At 37.8% G+C, this 16019-nt stretch overlaps 1 protein-coding gene across 7 annotated transcripts in view; it reads left to right on the top strand.

The window, feature by feature from the left end:
• LOC140477084 (RNA-binding Raly-like protein) overlaps positions 1-16019 on the top strand; it is a 910390-nt gene that overhangs the window by 392183 nt on the left and 502188 nt on the right. For all 7 annotated transcript variants that reach the window (XM_072570320.1, XM_072570322.1, XM_072570321.1 and 4 more), the window contains one exon: positions 1647-1918. In XM_072570320.1, the coding sequence (XP_072426421.1) occupies positions 1663-1918 (256 nt within the window). In that variant the 5' untranslated portion in view covers positions 1647-1662. The remainder of the gene's footprint in view (positions 1-1646; positions 1919-16019) is intronic.

Genomic DNA, 16019 nt, shown 5'->3' with positions numbered 1-16019 from the left:
CGTGCCACCCACACTACAGAAGAAAAATTCAGACACTACAGAAGAAAAATGCCAATCCTGGAGAACCCTGCAAACCAGGAGCTCAGTCACCTTTTGCTCCCAAATGTGTTATATTCATCAAATGTCTTGTTTCAAATTAGGCCACTTTTTATTCTCTGTAAAGGAAAATCATCTAACTTGTTCTTAATTAATCAATACTAACTGTGTCATGATCAGTGCTGTGGCTGCTATCATGACCTTGCTCCATAGATGTTACTACTTAACTCCTAAATATTGGGGATAAATTTAATCTCAAACAAATGGCGGACTTTGGATTGTTAGGAAGTTAAAAAGAAACTGCAAAAATGTTGAATTTGTCTTCAAGGAGCCATTGACTTCCAATTCCAAGATAAGCAGATTGAGAACCAGTGACAAATCCACTGGCAGGAGATGGATCAGCCATTAAAATCTTTTAATGAGGCATGATTTTAATTAATGTCAATCAGAAAACCTGACAGGTAATGGGGGACAAAAACATTTGGCTTCATAAGAAGCCTGCATTTATTCCTTTGCCTCTGGGCGAGAAAGAGCAGGCAATCGCACTTCAATTTTGCTGGTACCCTTCACTGACCACCATAATCATTGCAATATATCCCTCATTGCCATGATCTTACTCACCATGATCTCCTTCCTTCTTCCAATTCCCCATCTCTCATCCTGACAGCCCACTCCATGGCTGCAGTCTTTTGATACAGGTTTTCCATCTTGGAGATGGCTATTGGGTAAGAAACCACAGAAAAATATGAAAAGTATCCGACTGTTAATCCATGCTTGCCCTAAGAGAAATCTGACATTTCCCCTTTCTCCTTGGCCATATTGACTCCTTTGTTTCTCGAGATGAGGTCTTAATTTTCCACCCTTCTATGATTTTACAGACTATGCCTTCTATGATTTTTCTACTTAGTGTTCCAAGGAGATCAATGTTGCCAATATGTCAATGATGACGGCACACACACACCCACACACACATACATACCGTGAGTTGAATGTGGGTGCACAACAAATCTCCTACAACTGGGAATATCAATCTCACTATTGTCAACTTGAAACAGTGCATCTCTGGCTCTAGCCTTACAGTATAATTTCTTGTTTCAGAATGTTTCCAAAATAATAGTCAATATTTTCTAATGAGCCTTTTATACATATTTTGGTGGCATTTTGTTGTGGGAAAATAATAGTCAATAATTTTGAATGATTCTTTTGTCAGCAATTTTTTTGAATCACATTAAAGGAGATCTTAATTTGGTAGGTAAAATAATACGTGGATGCTAAACACAATTGTTTAAATTTAGGAGATACATGTCTGGTCATTATTAGCAGAATGATAATCATAACATTATAATGATAATCATAATCATTACTTGAAGTAATGCCTAATCCAAACTGTGTGCAATTTGAATGACACTAATTTGCCAACTGAGTAGATTGGAGATTTGGTAGAAAATATTGGATAGTAAGATGAGTTTTAAGCAGAAAATTTAAAGAGCCCTATGGACGTAAAGAGGAGGAAAGATGTTTGCTCTTTGAGACTTTGATTTAAAGTTCATTATCACAGCGGAATGGCTGTCATAATTTTTGGACATTGAATTATTTTTCTTCTCTCCTAGGCGAAGATAATCTACAATGACTGGCAAAACACAGACTAGCAATGTTACCAATAAGAATGATCCCAGATCTATCAACTCCAGGGTCTTCATTGGCAATCTCAACACTGCCATTGTGAAAAAAGCAGATATAGAAGCTATTTTTGCAAAATATGGAAAGATAGTTGGCTGTTCTGTGCACAAAGGATATGCATTTGTACAATACATGAATGAAAGGAATGCACGTGCAGCAGTGGCAGGGGAAAATTCCAGAATAGTTGCCGGACAATCTCTTGGTAAGGTGCCCTTATTTTATACTTGTTTGTTTGTTTTATGGTTATCTATATGATAGATAAGTCATCACATCAAAGTCTGTTCATTGCAAAGAGTGCATTACAAAGTATATATCAGTTGATATGGTTTATTTGTTAATGAAAGAATTGCAAAAAGTACACAAGATTAAAGTTTATGATGTATTAGAAAATGCCACTCTTATTATGGGATATGCATGTATTGTCTTTGCAGATTATTTATCTTGTTTCTGAATCAGTACTGTTGGAGAAATACAGAAGGAAAAGTAGAACTGTGCCTTACAGCTCTGGTTTGACTGGAACAACCAACAACAAATAGTATTCACTAAAGATTGCCAAAACAAAACGGATTTTACAAATGCACTAACAAGAAGAATTAACAGGTCTAATTACCACACTTTAATAAACACAAGTGGCTTTTTGAAAACAATTCATCCTTGAATAGATTCTTATTTTAATTAAAAATAATGAGCACATTAATGGGGATCGAATCATAATATACCATCAGTTTCTTTGTAAATGCATATTTGCCTAAGCGTTTAAACATTTTCTCTGTCTCTTCAAAAGAGATTTTGTCACCACTTGGACACATCACAAATCGATCAGTACAATTTAAAGAACTTGCTGCAAAGATATAAAACCAGCATTGTGGATTCATTGCTTGTTAGAGAAGCCTTTTCTTTTGTTTTCCAGCAAACAAAAAGTGGCTATTTTTAACAGTGAGCCAATCTATAACACGAATTTCTCGTGTGGCTAGAAAATTCAAAATGAGCACCATACTCCTATGTTGCAATGAATTACAAGTCCATTCACAGAATATGTTGAGAAACAAAAACACTTGATGTTTCATTGTTAAAATTATTGAATTGAGAAGTTTGTTCCTCAATAGTGACTCAAAACCATTGCATATGCTTGTCAAATGAACTTAGAGAGAAAAAAAATCACTTCAACCCATCTTAGGTTTTCAGAGATTTGTGTTGGTACAACTGAGAAACCTCTGAACAACACCTTGCCAAATAAATAAGATTGTTGTAATCTCTCTTCATGAATTATTAATCTGAATAGTGAACTGCTTTTTTATATTGTTTATGCTTTCAGTTTGGTTTTTGGATAATTAATAAGTACAATATATAATTAATTCACCGTCTTTGTGAAGAAAAGTGAAAGTGCAACTACAAAAGCTTTACTGAATTCTCTTAATACAAAAATAAACTTATGTTTGTTTTGAGTTTGGGATGGGTAACCATGCGAGGATTGCTGGGAGTTCTAATGATAAAAAGAATTGATTTGCTCTGTTGAACAATGTCAGTTTTAGTTTTACCTAGTTGCTTGCCTGGGCAATATTGTACTTGTTGATAGAGAATATATAGATGCCTGTCAAGGTCAATGTTATACTTGTTGAAGGGAGTAGGTTAAATTAAACTTCATAGTTCATTTTCAATTTTTAGACTTCATATTTACATGCCAAATATTATTTTAATAGTATTGAATTGCATGGTTTGAGCAAAGATATGGGGCTGCATCTCACTGCTTTTCTTAAGTTGGAATTTGATCACATGGTTTTTTTCTGGTATGTTGAGTAGAAACTTTTTTTTTCATACTCTTGTTGCTAAAGAGCAATAACAGAAAATAAGGAAATTAGCCAAACAGACAGGAGGAAACAAATACTTGTGCAATGAAAAAAGACAAAGTTTTGAACAGTAAGTGAATGAACAATAGAAGAGATGCAATTGATATTCTTTAATATTAGATGTGGATTTGTTAAAATAGAATGATGTCTGTCTGAACCAAAAATAATTCTAATGTATTTAACTAATATGATTTCACTGATTCCTTATTCTCCTTGATGTTGTTTAGCTAGGTACACAAGAGACAATACACATGTCAACAAATATCACTGAATGTAGTATCCAGGCAAAGCCTGGTACCTGATACATTATGCAGGAACATTGGTGGAAAGATATGTATAGGAGCTGCACTTCAATCTAGCTACACAATAATTCACTTGCAAAGAAATTATTCATTTTAAAATGGATATATTATGGGTCATGTAAACCTCTGCATCTAACCAACAATGTTGAATTATGTTGCAGGGTATTTGTGTTTTTGGTACACAAATCAGTTGTAAATTATTTCTATATCTCTATTTGCCAGAATATATTTCAGCATCTTAAATTTTTCATCATTATTTGTTCTGCAGTTCTAGTGTACGTGATGTTGGGAGTCAATATTGTCTGGAATGTAATTGCTGCTTCTAAACTCAATTAAAAGGAAGCTCCATACATTATTGAAAAAATATTACTCACTTGTTGACTTACAAGCTTAGTATTTTGCTACGTGCTCTAACTTGCAGGATTACTTTAGCTCATTACCGAAGAACTCCAATGTCTCTTGGATTGAATTCCTAGTTCAACAAAATTGTTGTACTGATTTGTTCTCCAGAGTTATGCTGTACCACATTGTACAGAATAGAGTCATAGAGATGTACAGCAAGGAAACAGACCCTTTGGTCCAACCCGTCCATGTCAACCAGATATCCCAACCCAATCTAGTCCCACCTGCCAGCACCCGGCCCATATCCCTCCAAACCCTTCCTATTCATATACCCACCCAAATGCCTCTTAAATGCTGCAATTGTACCAGCCTCCACCACATCCTCTGGCAGCTCATTCCATATACGTACCACCCTCTGCGTGAAAAAGTTTCCCCTTAGGTCTCTTTTATATCTTTGCCCTCTTGCCCTAAACCTATGCCCTCCCCGACCCCAGAGAAAAGACTTTGTCTATTTATCCTGTCCTGTTTCATGGACGATAATTCCCTGGAACAGGCAAGCAACTGTTAGAAAGTGGATTCTCCTAAGATCATTAATAGATGGTTCAGAATACCAACATAGGTTTTTATTTCTGAGTAAGCTTTTCCAAGTCACTGTTTATAATTTAAAGTTGGCAGCATTTATCTTTTCCATTTAGGAATGAATTTTATGATATGCTTGTATTTCTCTAAAAAATGTTATAGTTTTACTTAAATATATTGTTCAACATTATTATTCATGAATGTTGTTTTGAGCACCATCTATCTATCCATTAGCTGAGCTAGTGTTTGAAATAGTACATCAATAGCTGTAGTCTTGTGTAGAATGACCTCTCTGGGCTAAGGAGTTTGTATGCTTGCCATAGTTCGTTAATCAGCATGCAGAGTGTAGAATGCTGATAAACACAAGATTGTTAATATCTAGGCATCAGGACATTAAAAACCAAGATAAACTAATTCCACTCTGGGAACTTAATTTGTAGATCCAATATAGGCCATTGATTACTGATCAACTTTGCATAAAACGCTTAAATAAATTGAATAATGACCTGTAGTAAGTTGTCTGAGGCAAGTCATTCTTAATATTAATTGTTAGAGCTGCCTATCTGTGCTAAACAGCCATGCCAAATATATTGAATTTTCATAATCCTGCCAGAGGATTCTCAGTAACAAGGAAATAATACATGAAAGTATCAAATAAATATGACATTTAAATATACTTCACGGAATTAGTGGAATTTGAAGACCCACAAAGCAATGTTTTATCTTGAGGGCCAAAAGATATAGCTACAAAGTTAATTATAAAAGTCTTCTGTATTTCACAATATCCAAATGGTGTCACACTGGCTCAGAATGAAACAATCACTTCGATGCTACTCATAATTTAAAGAATCAAAAAGTGAAGTACTTATTATTGTATTCACTGTGCAGTACAGATTAGTCATTAAGTTGTTCTAGACTTAAATTTAAGGCTTTGAAGCAAACTAAATGAAAATCATTTATCCATGCTGTGTTACACCAGACTCTTAGTTGGTCATATTAGCAGAAACAGATTGATATTCACCCAAGGCAAACTGAATGAGTTCCAAAGACTCAGCTCCTGAAACTTGATGAATGAAACGCAGGAACTAACATAAGACTTATTAGAAGGTTTATTAATGTTTTTGCTTCCTCCAGAATTTTAGACTTTGTTTTGCTATTTCTTGCATTGTGAGGAAAAATAGTCTACCAAAAAAAAATGAATCAAGGTTGACAAACATGCTTTTCACCCACCACATGTGGGTGTCGCTGGCTGTCCCAGCATTTATTGCCAATCCCTAATTGCCCTTAAGAAGGTGGTGGTGAGCTGCTGCAATTCATTTGCTGCAGGTAGACCCACAAATCCACATATCCAGAATTTTTATCCAACAACACTGAAGGATGGCAATAAATTTCAAAATCAAGATGGTGAGAGATTTGGAGGTGGGAGTGTTCCCATGTATCTGCTGCTGTTATCCTTCTAGATGGTGGTGGTGTGGAACTGATTCGCCGTAGCAAAACTGAAAGTGTGTGTTAGTGAATAAATAATTGCTAAGCAAGTGCTGCTTGATAGCACTGTTGGTGTGGTACCTTACATCACCTTACTGATGATTGAGAAGAGACTGATTATGTGGTAATTAGCGGGTTGGATGTTTGGATTTGTCCTGCTTGACATGTACAGGACCTTGGCACTATTCCACTTTGTCAGGTAGATGCCAGCATCATAGCTGTTGTGAAATAGCTTGACTAGGTACATAACAAGTCTTAGAGAACATGAGTTTCAGAATTTTGACAGAATTTTGTCACAGCTCATAGCCTTTGCAGTATTTAGTGCCTTCCGCTGTCACATCAAGTGAATCAAGGTGGCTGAAGACTGGCACCTGTGAATCTGGGGATCTCTAGCGGAGACTGAGATGAATCATTCACTCAGTACTTTTGACTGGAAGTTGTTGAAAATGCTTCAGCCTAATCCTCTTTTGCACTGATGTTCTGGACTTCTCCAATTAATGAGGATGGGGATATTTATGGAGTCTCCTCCTCCAGTGAGTTGATAGTTGTCCAACATGGTTCAGATCTAGCTGTGGCAGAATTGCAGAGTTTAAATCTGATCTATCGGTTGTGGAGTTGCTTAGTTCTGTCTATCACTTGCAGCTTATGCTGTTTGGCATGCAAGTAGTCTTGTAGCTTCATTTTTAAACATGACTGGGGCTAGTCCTTGCATATCCTCCTGCACTCTTCATTAAATCAGGGCAGGGTTCCCTGCCTTAATGGTAATGGTGGAGTTGGGGATGTACCAGGCAATTACATTGCAGTATGTGTTAAAGTATGATTCTGCTGCTGCTGATGGCCCATGGTACCCTATGTATACAGTCCTGAGATGTTCTGGAGAGTGAGCCCCCATTCTCCCCCCTCCCCCCGGATTCCTGAGACTGCTCCCTAGCATTTAATTACTTTCACATTTACAGAAGCTTGCTAATCTGTCACTGAATTTCTCTAAGTTGCAACATCAAGCAAGCACTGTGCATTGATTTCCTTCACCCCACTCTCAGCATCAATGAGCTATGAAAGGTTTCCAGGGACTTCTGCGTTAACTGTCTGGAGTCTACTGATGGCTTCAAAGATGCAGTCTAAATCCACTGCTTTTATTTAAATCACTCTCCGAGCTTCCAGCAAGAATTAACTTCTCCTCTCAACTCTTCCTGTGGCCCACCCCCAGATAAATCGAAAGTAGAAAATCTTAGAGCTCTTCTTTTAAGTTACGCAGGTGCACACTCTCTCTGATGTTCCAAGCATGCCAATCGCAGCATTGACTTCTCGCTCTGGAAGTCGTTGTTGAACATGGAACTCAGAGATCTGACCTCCATCCACCTCCTTGACAACATACCCTGCTCTGAGCTTCTTAACTTGTCCTTTATTGTTCACTGAATAGTTTTGACCACATGTGGCTCCACAGCCCCTTGGTTTGCCATTAAAATAAGCATTGTAGATGTCACATCTCCAACTGGGGTCACACAGTGGTTAGCACTGCTGCCTCTGCAGTGCCAGGGTCACAGGTTCAACATCAGCCTTGGGCAATTGCCTGTGTGAAGTTTGCACATTCTCCCCCGTCTGCGTGGATTTGTTCTGGTTTCCTCCCAGTATCCAGAGATGTGCAGATTTGATGGATTAGGAGAAAGTGAGGACTGCAGATGCTGGAGATTAGAGTCGAAAAGTGTGGTGCTAGAAAAGCACAGCAGGTCAGGCAGCATCTGAGGAGTAGGAAAACCAACATTTCTGAGGAAGGGCTTATGCTTGAAATGTCGATTTTCCTGCCCCTCAGATGCTGCCTGACCTGCTGTGCTTTCCCAATGCCACATTTTTTGACTTTGTCATACAAAGTTGCTCAAAGTGTCCAGGGATATGTCGGCAGAATGGAATGGCCTTGAGAAATGTGGGGTTACGATGATAGGGTGGATCTGAGTAGGATGCTCTTCAGAGGGTCAATGCAGAGTCAATGGCGCAAATGACCTCTTTCTGAACTGTAGGGATTCTATTCTATTTTGTTTTGTAATTAAGCTAGCCACCTGCCATTTTTAAATCTCTAACTTCTATTTTGATTCCATTCAACGAATGTGAGTAACCTTATGAACTACTATTTATTGTAGGTGTTCTGACAATCAATAAAGTCCAGAATTTTAATTACCTCACCTTCCTGGCTTAAAGCAACGTAGCCCCAACCTCTTAAAATGCACCAGACTTCAATTGCTTTATCCAATTTTCTACTGTTCAACTTTAGCTTGTAAAACTAAAGATTATATACTCCAATTCATGAACTTTGAGCTAGATAGTTGCAACTCAGGTAAATAATCCAATCTCTCTCCCAAGTCTCTGACTGAAAACTCAGGTTCAAGTGCATTCATGCAGAATCCTGGGGAGGTGGGCAATTACCCATCAGGAAGTTAAAATTTCTGGGCAATTTCTGTGGATTTGCACTGGGACATCTGAGGGGTCCTGACAAGTATTTCTGGGTGTATGTCCAGACTCTAACGTTTCACAGCCTGAAAAATCTGGGACATTATGTTTAGCACTATGGAAAGAAAGGGGAGAGTGGAACTAATTAGATAGCTTTGGTGTAAGGTGGCAAAGTTGAACGTATGAATGTGTTACAAGTTAGACAAAGGCATGAAAGTAGCCCAATGTATGCAAAGCAAAAGTTGGAAATGTAGAAGAAGCTAAAAGAAACAGCTTGACTTTTAAAAGAGACACAGAGTTTCAGTAAAAGGCTTCATTCACTGTGGTAATGCTGTAAATTAGCCCTTAATACAGCAATCTCTGTACACATTCAAGAAACAATATAGTCTGTCCCAATCTAAATTTATACACTTACGTAGAAATTAATGATCCTTCCTAAAATTCATATTTGGAAGAAAGAAAATGATGATTGTAAGAAAATATGGTTATCAGTTCTACATTCATCATTTCCTGTGGTCATAGTGTAAATGACAGCTATGGAAAATAATACAGATCTTGCAGTAACATGCTGGCCTTACTGCAATAATTCAGCATAGAATTCTTTCAACAACTGAGGACATAGTGGTTTTGTGAATTAACCATATGCAGAATGCACTGTCAACAAGAATCTAGCCAAATACTGATTCACAAAACAACTCAACACCATGTAAGCTGATAGCTGCTGATATAATTAAATGGCTTGGTTGTCTTTCTGAGGTGATGTTTGAATTTTCTTGAAGTGCATCATGTGTTCATTCCTTGCTGATTCCCAGCCTCTGAGAATGGACCCAGATCTCCTATAGTTTCTAATCCAACATCTGATAGATCCTTGCTCGCAATTAATGCCTATCTGTTTATAAATATTTGGATCAAGTTTTCATACCTTCCAGATATTGTTGTGAAGGAATCCTGTCATTTTTTAAAATGTACAACTCGAGATCAAGTGCAATTAACTATCTGATCCTCAGACAAAGTCAAACAACCAATTCTAGAGAAGAATATAATTTTATCCCATACTGCTGGATGTGACAAAATGATTGAATAACTATTTGCTTTAAAAGTCCTCTGTAATCCAAGATCATATTCAAGGACACAATGTCATCCATTGACTGTAGATTCCTTTGGGCATTGGCTACTTTTTTTTCTACATCACGTGGTTTCTCCTTGTGTTCTTAGATCCTCAGTGAAATAATCAACTTTCTTTTTTTCCCACATCTTCTTGTCGTCTACTTTGAACAAGTCCATGTTGGTTCTGTTTGATCAGTTGAAAGTTTTCAAAATGTTCTGACACTCCATCCTTAATTATAAACTCCAATAAATTCCCACCAACAAAAATTAGGCTAACGGATCTATAATTTCCTGATTTCTCCCTTTGTGATATGTGATGTTTCTATCTTAAAGCAGACTTGCAAAATTAGGAAAACTTTGTATTGTTATGTTTAGGATTATATTAATGCTTCTTTCAAAAGAAATGTAGGATGGAAACCAAAGGCTTTTGTCACTCTTTAATGACATTATTTTCTTCATTATTTTTTAAAAATAATGTTATGGGTGATATCGGTCCCTGAATCAATACCTCTGTCTTCAAATACTCAAAAAGCTGGCATCTTCCTCTCTTGTAAATATTGATGCAAAGTAATTATTTAGCAAATCAGTAATTTCCTTATTCTTTTGACAATAATTCTAATCAGTTTTCAAGCAGCCCAGTACAAATTGTTTGACTCGCCACATTTTCCTTATAAATTTGTAAAAACAAAATTCATTTTGATTTTGAGATGCCCAAGGATAATCCCTAGGTACCGACTAAAAGGGCCATTCTTTCATGCTCCAACATCAGATACTTCTAAAGGAGCTGTTAGATCACAAAGAGAATTAATGGAATACATTGCACAGAGAATTGTCAAAAACATATTTGGAAGTAATTAACGCACTGGAAGTCAAGGAAGATCAGAAAACCATCTTTGGGCAATGCAGTTGCCAATTTAATGGCTTGTATTTCAAAGTGCAGAGATGCATGAGGGAACCATCTTACTTTTAACAGAAAATTGTATCTACGTCAGGAATGGGCAAAATATTGTAAAATGCCTAAATTATGCCGACTTGTATTGTTCTCGGCTCACTTCATAATGCAAGCATAACATGAAGTCACTTTGCTGGTGTTGCTGTTTCTGAAGGAGCAGTGTATCAGATAAAAGAAACTGTGCTTGTTTTAGAATGGCAGTGGTTTGAAAGCTGCTGTGACAGCTCGACTGAATTGCTACTATATTGTGATCCTGAAATTTGAAGCAATAACCTTATGTAAAGCTCTACAGATTTGTAAATTCTCAGTTAGTGTTGCCAGATTAAACATAGTCATCATGCTAATTTTCCCTTTTAATCAAATAAAGTATTTGATATATGAAGTTACAATGTGTGACACATTTGTCAATGCTATGCATATCTCATAGCAGTCAGATGCCTGTTGAATTTTGCTGCAGAGATTCTGAAAACATAATTAATGGGCTAAAGTCTGAACTTGCTTTAGTTATTTGTTTTGAATCACATTAAAAACTGTTGAATATTAAATTCTTACATCTGCAGTTGTGCACTTGTGTAAGTTTCTGCCTTCCTTTTTAAGAATATAGGCATTTATTTCCAAATCTGGCAAATTTACAAAAATCAAGAAATGTTATCAACGGAGGTTGTTGCACTCTTTAAGCATCAATGTTATCAACTTGTGGTGCTCAGAATCGTAGAAATAACAATATAAAATGATGGACATAAAGGATTTGTAATCCTGCTTTTTTCCCTTCTGTTGTGAGTGCATTACTCGTTGTATTTTGGAAACAGACAAAGGCACCTGAAGGCTCTTGCAAACCCATGGCTCAGTATTCATATGGTTGTAAAAACAGTGCTGTCCACTGACATTGAAGAAAGATGTACACGAAGATTTGGTGATCTCTGTAACATGGGAGACATGAGTTTGATTCTGATGTCAAATTAAGGAGTGCTCCAGCGGTTTGACAAGGGAGATATCATTAAGCCAAGTAAGCAGTCAAACACTTTGAAATATTTTCTCGGACAACAAATGGAGATGTAAAACACATTGACTTTTTGATTTTTCATTAAATTTTCACAGAAAATGAAATAAATTATCAGGGCATAAAATCGAGATAAGAGAGGAAACTTCAATATTGTAAATATATTTTGAAAACATTGTTTTAAAAATGATTAGTTATCTAAGAGAAAAATTTGACATTGCACCAATTTAATTATTTTTCAGGGCGAGTGAGGATATTCAGCCATAATTATGAACTTTGTCCATCGTTACAGCAAGGCATGCTGCTTGAATAGGAAAGGGATTTAGTGAGCCTGGTAGTATGAAAGGGCATCTGTTCAGTGGTTTCCACATCATTGGGATCTGGAGGACATCAACATAGAAAGAAACATGGAATTGGTGACTGTAACCTCTGGATTTCTGTGCTTAACTAGACATATGCCAACCCTGGAAGCTGTTGTCACATTTATGGATGTAATGATGATGAATACTAACAGTTTTGCCATCACTTCCATCACAAATAAAAGCTGTGATCTCATGTCAGTTTGGGGTTTGTAAATTCTGAACTGGTGCAAATGCATTAAATTTGATTCAGATTTTATTGTCGTGTGTAACCAAGTACAGTGAAAAGCATACAAAATCGCCATTCACAGGACCTTGGTAGGTACAAAGTAACTAGGTACAGAATCTTAGTAACAGAAACAGAAAAATAAAGAAATAAGTATTCTTAGCAAAGAAGTCAAAATATAAAGAAATAGAACTTGATTGAGTTTTTTAAAGAAGTAACGAAGAGGATTGATTAAGGCAGAGCGGTAAGGCAGAGTGGTAGAGGTGACCTATATGGACTTCAGTAAGGTGTTCGGCAATGTTCCACATTGGTTAGCAAGGTTAGATCTCATGGAATACAGGAAGACCTATCCATTTGAATACAGAACTGGCTCGAAGGTAGAAAACAGAAGGTGGCTTTGGAGTGTTGCTTTTCAGAATGGAGGCCTGTGACCAGTGGTGTGCCACAAGGATTGGTGCTGGGTCCATTACTTTTCATCATTTGTACAAATGATTTGGATGTGAACATTGGAGGTATAGTTAGTAAGTTTACAGATGACACCAAAATTAGAGGTGTAACGGACAGCGAAGAAGGTTACCTCAGAGTACAACAGGATCTTGATCAGATGGGCCAATGGGCTGAGGAGTAGCAGATGGAGTTTAATTTAGATAAATGTGAGGTGCTACGTTTTGGAAAGGAAAATCAAAGCAGGACCTATGCAATTAATGGTAAGATCCTCTGGAGTGTTGCTGAACAAAGAGACCTTGGAGTGCAGGTTCATAGTTCCTTGAAAGTGGAGTCACAGATAGATAGGATAGTAAAGAAGGCGTGTGGTATGCTTTCCTTTATTGGTCAGTGCATTGAGTAGAGGAGTTGGGAGGTCATGTTGCGGCTGTACAGGACATTGGTTAGGCGGCTTCTGCAATATTGCATGCAGTTCTGGTCTCCTTCCTGTCGGAAGCATGTTGTGAAACCTGAAAGAATTCAGAAAAGGTTTACAAGGATGTTGCCAGGGTTGGAGGACTTGAGCTGTAGGGAGAGACTGAATAGGATTGGGCTGTTTTCCCTGAAGCCTCAGAGGCTGAGGGGTGACCTCATAGAGGTTTATAAAATCATGAGGTGCATGGATAGGATAAATAGACAAAGTCTTTTCCCTGGGGAGGGGGAGTCCAGAGCTAGAGGACATAAGTTTAGGGTGAGAGGGGAAAGATTTAAAAGGGACCTAAGAGGCAACCTTTTCACGTAGAAGGTGGTGTGTGTATGGAACCAGCTGCCAGAGGAAGTGGTGGAAGATGGTACAATTGCAACATTTAAGAGGCATCTAGATGGCTATACGAATAGGAAGGGTTGAGAGGGATATGGGCAAGCCCCAGCTTGGGAGCCATGCTCTGCTCCATCTTGACAATGAATTAACGATGTTTCATACAGAAAGCACAATTCACCAGATGATTATAAGAAGAAATAAAGACAATGGTACATTTCTGGTAACGATTTTGTGTGTAGCTGCAGTTTTGGATGTAGCATTCAATATATCTGGCTTTACATTTGCAATTTCACAGCTAGTAAATTTTAGCTGAGATCCTGATCTTGTACCATCAAAGAACCAGGACACTGTTCCCCATTATATCATTAAAATATTCCTCTGTACCTCAACAGGGTCTCACCATTCTCCCAGCCAACTAACACCATCAGACAAAAGTGATCAAAGACTCCTTCGTTTGTTGACCACAGAAATTGGATACTACATGCTGAAATCCCAGTTAACAGATGTCGAGACTGATGAGCACAAATTTATTTTTCCCTGAAATCTTCAGAGATAATTGAACATAGCTCTTCATTTCCTTAGACCAATACAATCAGCTGTAGCTTACAAATAATGTTCCTTGATTTTCCAAAACCCTGTCTAGCTCAATGTGAAGTCCTGTTGCAGTCCTCTGAGTATTAAGAAAGTAAAGTCTTAAATCCCCCACTTCTTTATTAGGGAAAAAAAATTCATTCACCTCCATTAAAGTTTTAAAAAGCCCTTTGTTCCTGCTGTGGTGACACTTATTTACCACTATATGCAAAATATAAATGCCAGGATTTATTGAGATGTACCATGTAATCAGGAATTCTGTCATCCTCTTTATGCAAAGCAGCATATATTTTAAAATAGCTTAATTGTCCTAATATAAATTGGAATAAAAATAATCTAAAGGATGGAGGGGATGTAAGAGTTTTGAAAATTTGATGAGAGGCATTCACAGGTTATTTGATGTGAGCAAGTGTGCAATGGTATGGTGAGAAGGCAGAAGATTGGTAATGTTGCTCATTTGAAGAGCTGGTACAGGCACAAAGGATGAAATATTCTCCTTCTGTGTGTCAGATCAATTCTTGAATCTTTGATTTGATCAGGAGAATTTTCTTCAGCAGTATATTTCTGGCCCAATGAGGGAAGGGCTACTTCTGGATTTGGTTTCAGGGAATAAGGGGAGTCAAATGGTGTCAGTAGGGAAATAGTTGAGAAGCAATGACTATACTATCATCTGGTGCAAGTTAGCTACAGAAAAGGGCAAGGAACAAGCAAGAATAAAATGCCATTTGAACACAGGAGTGTCAGTTTCAGTGCAGTAAGATCTATGGGAATGGGTACACAAATTGTTGAAAGTGGAAATAATACAGTGCTTTATCAATAGAAGCATAGTGTACAAAAGCAAGGAAGCTATATAGAGTCATAGAGATGTACAGCATGGCAACAGACCCTTCAGTCCAACCCGTCCATGCCGACCAGATATCCCAACCCAATCTAGTCCCACCTGCCAGCACCCGGCCCATATCCCTCCAAACCCTTCCTATTCATATACCCATCCAAATGCCTTTTAAATGTTGCAATTGTACCACCCTCTGCCACTTCCTCTGGCAGCTCATTCCATACACGTACCACCCTCTGTGTGAAAACGTTGCCTCTAAGGTCTATTTTATATCTTCCCCCTCTCACCCTAAACCTATGCCCTCTAGTTCTGGACTCCCCAATCAGGGAAAAGACTTTGTCTATTTTATCCTATCCATGTCCCTCATAATTTTGTAAACTTCTATAAGGTTACCCCTCAGCCTCCGACGCTCCAGGGAAAACAGCCCCAGCCTATTCAGCCTCTCCCTACAGCTCAAAACCTCCAACCCTGGCAACATCCTTGTAAATCTTTTCTGAACCCTTTCAAGTTCCACAATATCTTCCCGATAGGAAGGAGACCAGAACTGCATGCAATATTCCAACAGTGGCCTAACCAATGTCCTGTACAGCCGCAACATGACCTCCCAACTCCTGTACTCAATACTCTGACCAATAAAAGAAAGCATATCAATGGTCCAGTTTCAACTGGAGTACTGTGCCCAATTCTGGACTACATATATTCAGTATTCTGGGTAGGTTGGTAAGGTGGAACTATTCTTCTAGATTTGAAAGAGACTGGTGCAATAGTGGCTTTCAAAAGAGAAGCAAATAAGCACTTGGACTGAAAAGAAATTGCAGGACTACCTGGGAAGTGAAGAGAGTAGCTGGGTTGCTCTAGCATTGATGGACTAAGTATCTTTCTTCTGTTCTATCACTTTTCTGTGATTCCATAGATTTTACTTCCCAGGTTCAATTCCAGCCATTAGAATGAAATGAGGGCCAGGAACCCAGGAATAAAGACAGACCCTGCGAC

This window comes from Chiloscyllium punctatum, chromosome 5, assembly GCF_047496795.1.
Source record: "Chiloscyllium punctatum isolate Juve2018m chromosome 5, sChiPun1.3, whole genome shotgun sequence".
Lineage (NCBI taxonomy): Eukaryota > Metazoa > Chordata > Chondrichthyes > Orectolobiformes > Hemiscylliidae > Chiloscyllium > Chiloscyllium punctatum.
Note: the sequence above shows the minus strand (reverse complement) of the source record. Positions and strands in the feature narration are given on the sequence as shown.